This window comes from Xiphophorus couchianus, chromosome 1 (genome assembly GCF_001444195.1).
Source record: "Xiphophorus couchianus chromosome 1, X_couchianus-1.0, whole genome shotgun sequence".
NCBI classification, from domain to species: Eukaryota; Metazoa; Chordata; class Actinopteri; order Cyprinodontiformes; family Poeciliidae; genus Xiphophorus; species Xiphophorus couchianus.
This window is the reverse complement of record NC_040228.1, coordinates 1,142,949-1,153,658: the sequence shown is the minus strand read 5'-3', so window position 1 is coordinate 1,153,658 and position 10,710 is coordinate 1,142,949. Positions and strand designations below refer to the sequence as shown.

The following is a 10,710-nucleotide window of genomic DNA, read 5'->3' as shown; positions in this document are numbered from 1 at the left end:
CATGTTGTTGAATTGTGCTGCCTGTGAAAACTTATACCTATTTTTATGTCGTTCAAAGTTTAGGTCTATCTCGATTCTTTGTGTCAGCACAAAGAGGAACTTAGTTATTGTAAATGGTCATGCACATTTTATGAAGTTGTTTATCGTCTTGATTTATTATACATAATCTTGAGTCTTGACAGGAATTCCTTGATGAAATGCTTATATAGGTAAAAATACTAATATAAATTTATATTGTGAGTTAAGTGGATTGACTTTTCAAATAACAAAATGTAACTATCTACATTTTGAAAGACTGTTCTTAACTACAGTCTCAAATCTACGGCTTATTTATATATTTTAACATGCGGTTTGGTGCACATGTGTGTCTGGTGTCTGAATTTCCCGGGACACGTGAAAAAATCAGCACGTATTCATGTTAACAGCTGCTGGAGTGGATACGGTGATGTCTTCCCACTTGAAAAAAAAACAACTTTCTCACAGTCCAAAACTTTGTCAAGTTACACAGAAACATGTAGAGTGACAACCAGACGTTTTTGAACTAGCATAATAAAAGTTTCACCTCCCCATGAACATTGCTCCTTTGGTCGCTCTGTATGGCTTCCAGGTTTTATTTTGAAAAGCATATCCGGAAGTAGTGCCTGTCCGCCTGACTTAATAGTCATTGTCCAGAGGCTGGGCGAGAAGTGATTTGGTTTATCTGCTTTTCTTTCTGTGTGCCCCGCTTCTTCGAAGCTGTTGTTGTTTACAGGTGGTTGAATATACGACTCGTTTTTATCATCTCTTTAATGGTCGGTTCCTATTAGCGGAAGTTTCCAGTAACTCTGTCTGAACCCCAACGTGGCCACCTCCTCAGCCTGAACGATGAGACCCAGGGGATTTTATGTTTATCAGTTTTTTGGAAGCAACACTAGTAGAGGATATACATTTTACTGACCGCTATGAGCTGCAATGGTAAGTAGTCTCATTCTTAGAGGAAGTATTATTGCTTATGTGTTATTTTGGCTTTCATTTAACTTTTATGACTCTTTGTTTAAGTTAACGACAGGTAAACAGCGATTTGCATTCAGTTGCTAAATGAACGTTATGCTAACTGTTATAAAATATGTCTCACTCACATTTATGTTACGCTCTATATGGTGAAAATAATACAATGGATTTTAAACTGTGTTATTAATTACTCCTGTCACCTTCTTTCCAACATATTTCTGCATCGTTTAGTCATCTTGTTTAACGATATTAAGGAAATTAAGCTGCATTTTTAGTATAAAAATTTTTTGTGCTTCTCTTTCTGCACGTGGCGTGTTTTTTAAAACCATAATAATATTTATTTGCTTGATAAAATAGAAAGCGTGTATTATTGAGCCATTATTCAAAAGTTGATTTATTTAAATCATATGCAAGTGAAGGAAAAACTGCTAAGTCAATGAATGTCCCCCTACTATTTATGTATGACTATTTTCTAAACTTTTTATTCTAAATGATATAACTGTCATGTTACGCAGGTTTCTAGTGGAGTCCTCCAAATGAATGTAAAGCTTTCTGCTGTTTGATCGGTAATTTATAGACTCTTGCTTGGCTCGCTCTTTTATCCTCCTTGTAGCAAACCAGCAGTTTTCCTGTATTACAGCATTAACTGTCGCCGTTGATGGTAAGCTAGGGTTCCTGCAACAGCTCAACTACAACATGTCCTGTCATGCTGCCATCTTGAAGAGGGCGTGTTGGGGTGGATTTTGAAGGTCCAATTAGGTTAAATTTAGTTGCTGTAAGTGATGACGGTGTACTTTGTGATGCTGTCTAACCTGACAGAAATATATACTGGTATCAACGTTTACTGAGATTTTAAAAAGGTATGGTTTTAAAACTGCAAGACATTTAAATTTCTTTCACAGAAGTGCCACAGTATGTAACATGACAAAAAAAATTCCACATATTTGTTAACGTGTCACCATGTCATGACAGAAAAATAGGACAGATAATCTGTGAAAAGCTTGATCTCCTCCTGCTCCTCCCTGAGCTGCTACTGAAGAAATGCACCGCTTCCAGTCAAAAACAACCAGTCAGAGCCAGCAGGAGGGGCTTAGCGCTGTCAATCAATCTTGTGAACAGCATGATAAATGTGCCAAAGAAACTGTTATCAGCTCTGCTAATAACGGTATGCACATAGACAAGATTGACAGCGCTAAGACCTGCCTCCTGGCTCTGATTGGTTGTTTCTAGTTAACACTGGGAGAAGCCAAAAGAGCTCAATATTTGATTTTCACAGATTTGTCTCATACTAAACTTTAGTGACAGTTTCCACAAATATGTAAAAAAAACAAAAATTTTATAAATGTTACCTGCTGCAGCTTTAAATGGAGCATGGAGTAAAACAGTTCTGCCCCTCCCTCACTAATTGCTGTGGACTGCTGATCAACTAGCTGAGAAATGTGCTTTACACTTCTTCTGGCTTACAACAAAGACTAATTTGTTAGTTTGGAAATAATTTCTGCTGTAAAAAATGGGAACACCCCCAACACTGAGGTGACATTTTAAAGCTGTGAGTGGGAGCGGACTGCAGGCTACCTATCCAATTAACCAGCTTTTATCAGCTTCTTAAACTTCTGCAACACTCTTTACAATAAGCTCTTAAAAACAGAAGAAATAATAATTAGTGACTGTTTTATATTTTCTATCTATTTAGAAATTGTAACAATGAACAAATATAAACAACATTATAACTGACATAATCAATACATTATTTATGTACATAAATTTGTGTTTTATGTTTTTTGTGAATTCCATGAAAGTGTGTTTACTTCACGGGTTTATCTGGTTTACTTTGGGTGTCGTACCATGACGGTCTCATACCGGCTCATGCTTATTTGCCAATATGGTACTATGGTAACTGTCATGCAGCCAGTGCATTTCAGAATTTAGTGTCTTTCAGAGGTACAGTTTGATTGGCATCACATGGTGTGATCATAAATTGTCCAAAGATAGCTGAGATCAGTGTTCACAAATCTCTCTGAACCGTAATTACAGACAGGCTGCTGATCCTTCTTCCTGTCGCTCAGGAAACCCAGCTCATGCCTTCCTGTGCAGTCCAGACAAATGTTGCAGAAGTGGGTCAGTTTGGGGATGCATTGTCATCTCGAGGTCTGGCAGTTTTAGGGCAACATATCAGTGCATACATTTAATTTAGGTCAAACTAAACAAAAGCAAAATTTTTAGGCCGTCCCTATTTAAGTCTAGACTTTCCTGGCCCTGGTGTTGTGCTGCTCTGCAGGAATTCAGCTCATAGTTATTATGATTGTGAGCATATCTTTCCCTTTTACCAGGTTCTTCCAGCTTCCTCGTGTGCAACATGTCCTAATAGTTAGCTACCACGCAGTGAGAGGAGCCTCGGTATAGCAGCATATAGAGACTAATGCTGAATAAGAGTCAAAGTGGATCCTGATATAAACGACTTAATGTCTGCAGCCAGTCGTTATCGCTTCATGTGCTACAGATAGAGGAGGGAGTTCATTTAGTTCCAAATATTTATATTATGTCTGAGTTTCGTCATCCATTTAATGTGGGTGAAATGCTTTCCATCATCAGCTGATACCGGCTGGTTATGTTTGCCTTTTACTGAATGTTTAAACCTTCCTATTGTCTTCTCTGGGCTCAGATTACCGTGAGCGAGGTTGTAAGTTAAAAGTTGCAGTTGTAAACCAGGTTACATCATCACCCGTTGAAAAATATCTGCCAGAGACGTGCCTGTCTGAGCATGTGCAGAAAGGAATGTGTGTTTGACAGAAACTCATGCAAGGAAAAAACTAAACAAAAAACTGAAGATTTTTATTTGAATGTTTAAGATGACAAGAATGCAATTGTAAATTTCCAAATCAGAAGGCAGATAAGTTTAAACTAAATTTCAAACAATGCACCCACCAAAACCTTTATGCTTTATGATGATTATCCTTTGTCTTTAATACATATATAAAAGATAATAATACAGTATTCAAAATGTTCTGACCTTCCTCATACAGACCTACTAGAATATTCTTGAAAAGTCCATTAACTGCAGGAACTTAACCATGACGTGAAACACATTATATAGGTTATTTACACACAGATGGATCTTTGAAAGGCTTTATTTCTGTTAATTATGATGATTTTTCACTTACAGAATATTGTAAATGGGTAAGGGTTAGCCTTCTTGTTATTTCCTTAAGCCCTTGCTCTCTCTTACCCCCCTGCAGCTTCATTGAATTGAATGAAGATATAATTTATTTTTAAATAGATTCTTACTTCTCTCTGCTTCCTCTGACTTCAGTTTTAAATACTTCATCAATGCTAAAAGTGGCAATGCGAGTCTCTTTTTGTAACAACTTTTACACTGAAGAGTGTTCCTGCTAACACAATCTGTAAAATTACGTATTATGTATGTACTGATCCAAAGAAGGTTTTTGACCAATCAGCCTGTCATTTATGGGTTGAGAAGATAAAAATCAAGTCTCTAATATAAATAAAAATAAAATAAAAACCTCAAAATGTATTAAAAATGTAAGAAGTTTTTATATGACAAGAAATGAGCCACATTAAATTTGTGAGAATGAAGTAGGATTTCCTGACTGCCTGAAAGTTGGAGTTGTGGTGAGAAGCTTGTAGTGAGACTCATAACTCTGGACTCTTTTTGATGGTACTGCGTCTCTCATTGGCTCTGACTGGAGCCCATACTTTCCAGTCCTGTGAAAGGCAGCTTTGTTGTTGCATTAAATCAGATGCAGCACTTTGTTGTATCACTGGCATTTCATATTTAGGCAGCAGTGAGGTTTCCGATGACAGCAACACAGAATTCCCCTCCGGCTGAAAGCCTGGACAGCTCAAGCCACAAACCAGCTGTAGAGCGCTGTGGTAATCTAGTTCCCTGTCACCGTCTCTCTTTCTTCTCTAAATTTATTTCTTTTTTTGCAGCTGGTCTTTTCATTCTGTTCCTCACTCCACCTTTTTTTAAACCGTCCTGGTCAGTGATGGCATAGTTACTTAGAAAGAGTAACTTTAATTGGATTACTGATTACTCCTTGAAAACATAACTTAGTTAGATTACTGATTACTTGATTTGTAAAGTAACTAAGTTACATTAAAAGTAACTTTTTTAGTTACTTTCAGCAGCTGCTAACAACAACACTCTGCAACCTGTGAAAATTACATTGATCTTTTTCCAATACTTAATTGCAAGTTATTTTATAATACTAACATCAACAATGTGTCTCCACTTATGCGGTTGAACTGAAGGGGAGATTATTTACTGGTTACAACAGTACAAAAAAAAACTTTAGTAGTTTGTGCGTGTTTTTGTGTGCTGCAGTATTGTCTGGAAAACTATAAATAGGATTTTAGACGCCCCTCCCACTCCCTGCCCCAGCGTCCAGGTTCTGCGTTACGGCTCTGCGTTTGCTGTCAGAGTGCAGTGCACAGAACACCTGCTGCGGTGTTCAGATGTCCAGCTGCACAGATTTGTGACACTTATCTTAATATTACTGATTATAATGATGTTTAGTTGCACAACTTTACGGAAACGTTCATTCCTGGCAGGGCCGTGCAGAGACCTTTGGAGGGGCAGGGGCTCAAATTTAAAAAAGGGGCACATTGAACAAAAACTCCGTACAACAACATAGCAACAATCCATGTTAATCAAGTATCTAATTGGACCCTACTATATCATTGCCATCATGCAGATAAATGCAAAGCAAATGTAGTCTATTTTCCCCAACAGGTATAAAGTTTCTGTTTCTGCTGCTGGCAGTCCTGGAGGGCTGAGTTGATCTGAGACTGTAGCTGTAAAACAGGCCAGAGGAGAGAAGGTCAAAGGTTATTAGCTTATTTCATAACTTTATAAAGTTATGAAATAAGCTAATTTGCTGCCATTTTATTAAAGAAGCCCTAATAATATCTATTTAACCTCTAGAAAAACCTGGCTGCAGACTGATTTATAGATCGAAAAAGCTCAAAAGGGTTAACTCTATATAATAGTTTGATGTTAGCACCTCTGAGACCTAGAATTATAAGACTGGAATATCAAGGCAAAGAAAACTCAGTAGCTGCTGGTAGGGGCCATTAAGGGGCCTCCAGACATTCAGGGGCCCCTAGAAATGGTTTATTTGTAACACAGACCATAGATCTAAACCTGTAGCATCATTTGTAGAGAATGACAATGTTATTACATTTTATTTAATGCATTCAGCTGAGAACAATAAATAGTACATTTAGGATTTAATTAGGAAGTTTACTTTGTAAAAGTTTAAAGAATCGTCTTGATAGTTTGATTGTTGTGTTACCATGGCTACAATATGGTGTAATTTTTGTGTTTGAATTAGGTTTGTTCACAAATACATCACAGCAAATAACCAATAATTAGTGACTGATTTTAAACTCGGCCAATAAACCTGGTCTCCCTCTCACAGATTCACCTTATCTATATTTAAACATGTTGGCAATGCTGATGTTCTTAGTAGGAAGAGTTTCAGGGGGGGCAGAGGGGTTCTGTCTAAGGCCCCATATTACCTTGGGCCGGCCCTGCATGAACAGAAGCTGCGATGCGCATCTCTGGAATCTACCTGGAATTTACCTGGAATCTACCTGGAATTCCCCGGTGGCCCCTGTCAGATGCTTTGGAGACGTTTTGATTCATTTCATTGTGGCATGTTTGGCTTTTTGCTGCGGTTCTAATTATTGCTACAATATTTTCTCTGATGTTTATTTTGTGAACTCTAAATGCTCTGGGCCGAATCTTCCTTAAAGGTTTGAGGTTTTGCAATAACTTCTATTTACAGCCCAGAACCTCCAGCCCAGATCCCGTCAGCAGCGGCTTTAAACCGCCTGGTAGAAACGTTAAGGAGAAGCAGAGCGAACGGTCAGCAGGTGGTACCGGGTGGTACTGGGTGGTACTGGGGTTTTGATGTGCGTTGCGACTCGCAGTGACAGTCGGTACCGTGTCTTATATCAGGATGTCTGATATAAAGACAGACATTCTTTATATCTGTCAGTGGACCGACTCAGACTTCCTGTAGTGAACCAGGCTTTTAGCAGAATGATTAAGTTAAAGTCAGAAGTTTTCTCTGCAGCTGAAACATTTCTGTGTTTAGGGGCGAGGCGGGTTTTTCCTGTTATTGCAAGGACGATTATAAAAATATAAATAGAATCAGTTTTTCTAACGTCAACATCAGACCTCCGTTTTTATTCACAAACCAGTGTATGAAAAAATATTCTTGTCCATAATTTGATAGTTAGAGGGCATAGATCCGCCCCCTCCTCCTTACCATGGACCTGGAGTCTGAACAACATGGAGGCTCTGAGAGTCATTATTAGACTGAGGGCAGCCAGACTAATTTATTTTTACTAAATTATTATATTTAGCTACATATTATTGCTGAGGGGCACAAACAGGCCTTCTGACATACAGATAAAAATAAAAATAAAATAAAAAAAACAAAAAAAACTCAAAAAGGGCACTAGGGGCATCAAGGATAAAAGGGGCAGGGGCTCAAACCCCCTCGCCCCCCACTCTGCACATACCTGATTCCTGGCTGTTTTCACGTTTATTGCGCTGTTCATATTAGTCTCAATGTTTGCAGTTTTCTGGAGCGCAATGCAAAGCTCGACGTAATTCAGAGGTAATATATTAAATTGATATTAACAAAGACACAGCGGGATGGATTATGAGTCTGACTAAAACTAACTGGATGACAAATTCTGGGGTTTATGTCTGCTTATTTCCGAGCCCAAAAACCGCAACTTGCGACTCATTAAATCTGCAAGCGATTTTAGAAAAAAACAAGCTCAAAGCTGCTTATAATAATCGGACTTGGTGACCAAAACTCAAAATAGTTTCTGTTTTTCCAGCAACAAAATGTGCATCTCCCTCTTCCCTCCATTGTTTATGTTTCTGTCGCTGCTAATACTGTCGCATAGAAACGGTGGTCACTCCCCAAGACGCGTTGAGGAAATAAAATTTAATTACAAAAGAAAATAGTAACGCAAAGTGATTTTCAATAAGTAACCTGACTACTGGATTTGAAATGGCAACGCGTTAGATTACTCGTTACTGAGAAAAGAGGTCAGATGTCAGTTACTGACATCACTGGTCCTAGTGTTGCCTTTTGACACCTGTGACCTCGCAGTGTGGTGGCTGCAATTATGTTTTTAAAAGCAATTTTTGTGTCTTTGCTTCTTTTTAGATTGTTTACAAAATGAGACAAGAGAGAAATGACTCTTGGTTGGTTCAAGAAGACACATAGAAGGAAGCAGCTTTAAGTCTGTTGGCTCATAACTTGGACCAAACACCTGATCAAGTGGATTTTTGCTCTCCGGTTTGTTAGAAAGGCCTTTCCTGTGTTCACTGATGGAGCAGTGGAGGTGAGCCGGTTCGCCCCGTCTCACCATGCTGGCTCTGACTGTGGAGCAGGGCAGGCGGGGAATGGATGAGGCCAGCACCGTTCGGCAGGGCCGGCCGGCAGGGCAGCGGGTCAACATTAAGGAGAAGATCTCCCAGTGGGAGAGTCGGACCCAACAGAGCAGCAGCAGAGATGGAGGAGTCAAAGCACACCCTCCCGTTGTGTGCAGAACGCTGTCCAGTGACCTTCTGGGGAACGGATATTCCAATGAAGGCTTGGGAGTCGGAATTCATGCCAGAGATAGCCGCTCAAGAGCAAAAAGTACAGAGTTAGACTTCAGGGAATCTCCAGCTCACGACATCCACAGCGTGGCTGCTCGAAAGTCAGATCTGTTCAAGAAATCCTCTACTTCATTTTCAAACCCATCTCCTGGAAAACACAGCACAGCAAAAACTTTTGCATCTTCCAAATTTAACACAGACACCCTTTCTTCAGCCTACCCAGTCTTTTCAGCCAACAGCGACCCCAAACCAGATCTCCTTCCTGACATCTTAATCGTCTCCAAGCCTCTACCTCCTTCAGCTGGCGATCAGGATGACAACATGCCTGCTGGAAACTTCTACACGTCTCGGGGTTTCTGGAGGAAGCTGGAGGGAGACAGACTACTGTGGGAGAACAGCAGGAGCAACGCAGGCGACATGCTGCCCCCTCCCAAACCCCAGCGCACATTCCAGTACCGCGGGACCAGCAACAACACGAAGCCGTGCTGGGACAGCGGCTCTCCTCACAACAACAGCAGTTTCAACCTGAGGAGCAGGAGGGTGGTGAAGCCTCCGAACTTCCCACCTCCACCGTGTCCTGTCATCCAGACCGAAGGGCTGTCCAGGTATAAGAAGAACAGGTGAGGCCAGGAAGATAACCACTACACCACCATATTTCATACTAGCCTTTTATTGAGCAGAATAAATGAAAACAGCTGGAGCTTTTAAAGCATTACAAAGGTTAACCAATTGACAGTGTTTTTAAAAAGCCAGTAATCATGAAAATAAATCTATTTATAATGAATTAAACTAAGTTAAATTAGTATCAAGGAGTGCTGTTTTTTGCCTGGGGGGTTAGATTTGGGGTTGGGTCCCTGCCTGGGGGTGGCTGGGCGGTTGTATTGTCAGATTTTAATTGCTGGCTGGGGTCACATGCTGTCTGGCAGCTTTCTTCTCTATTGTCTAGTTGTTGCCCAGTTTGATAGCACAGATAGGTCCAAGTCATAAACATTTACAAACACAAACAGTCCACATGCACCACGAAAGTAAATGAGCTGCGTAGCTCATTTACTAATATTTATTATCAGGAGAATTACGGCCATTCAACATCTTTTTTTCACTGTAGTAAACCTTACATTTGCACAAAAATAGACTTTTAAAAGCTAAGTGTTCTTTCACCTTTTGTCCTTCCACTTTAACTGTTTAAGTTTATTTGTTTTTTCCAGGTGACTGTTTTATAGCTTCAAATTAAGTCAGTATCTCCTTCTGTTTTTATCCATTACAAAATACCTTCATGGGGAGAAAATATTACACCATCCTGAAACGCAGTTAAGAAATATTTTCTGTTTCTAGCTGCTGCTGTTCTACATTACAAAAGCATTCAGAGATAATTAATTAGGAAATTTCTTGTTGAGTCTGTAAGTTCATGTGGTAAGAATGCTCCGTAACTGAATTTCATGAAAGCTTATCGTCGTCTTTCATGCTTTGCATCACAGAGGAACTTTTCTGGGGCGTTTTTAAACCAGAAACAGTTTTTGTTTTCAACTAAAAACTACATAAAAGATTGTCAATATTCTGCAGGTTATTCGGTTGAAGTTGTTTTTAAACTCAGAAGAAGCTTAAAGACAACTCAGAAAACTGCCTCAAAAGACGTGATGTTAGAGGATATAGAACTAAAATCAAGTATTGAACCAATTTTTCTCGTGTCCTTACTGTAGGAAGTCATTTGAGTATGAAGATGCGGCTCGCCTGACAGCGCAGCAGGGCACTGTGGGAAACGGAGATGTCCACCCCGACCTCTACCATGCCTACTCTGATGACAATATTTATGAGGATATTGTGTGTAAGCCAAATTCCATTCATTGACTGTGTGGTGTAGTAAATGAATTTATTTCCAGATTATGATCACTCAGTTCTGTTACGTAACAGCAAAGGCAGGAAATCATTGGCTGGTTTGTGGCTGCCGTTGGTTAAATGGACATTTTTTAGTATGAGCTTTCCTGGAACACGTGGTAATCTCACAGCCTCTGGCTGCTGTCAGTTATGATCTTTCTTTCAAAATATGGCATAATAAGAGTTCAGATTTTAGT

At 39.6% G+C, this 10,710-nt stretch overlaps 1 protein-coding gene across 5 annotated transcripts in view; it reads left to right on the top strand.

The window, feature by feature from the left end:
- The first annotated feature begins 635 nt into the window (after positions 1–635).
- The window catches only part of dennd2c (DENN/MADD domain containing 2C), a 30,811-nt gene continuing 20,736 nt past the window's right edge, over positions 636–10,710 (top strand). For 4 of the 5 annotated variants that reach the window (XM_028022779.1, XM_028022763.1, XM_028022771.1 and 1 more), the window contains exons 1-3: positions 641–954; positions 8,205–9,261; positions 10,339–10,463. In XM_028022779.1, the coding sequence (XP_027878580.1) occupies positions 8,408–9,261; positions 10,339–10,463 (979 nt within the window). In that variant the 5' untranslated portion in view covers positions 641–954; positions 8,205–8,407. Of the gene's footprint in view, positions 955–8,204; positions 9,262–10,338; positions 10,464–10,710 lie in introns of all 5 variants that reach the window. The other variant, XM_028022796.1, reaches the window with a different exon arrangement.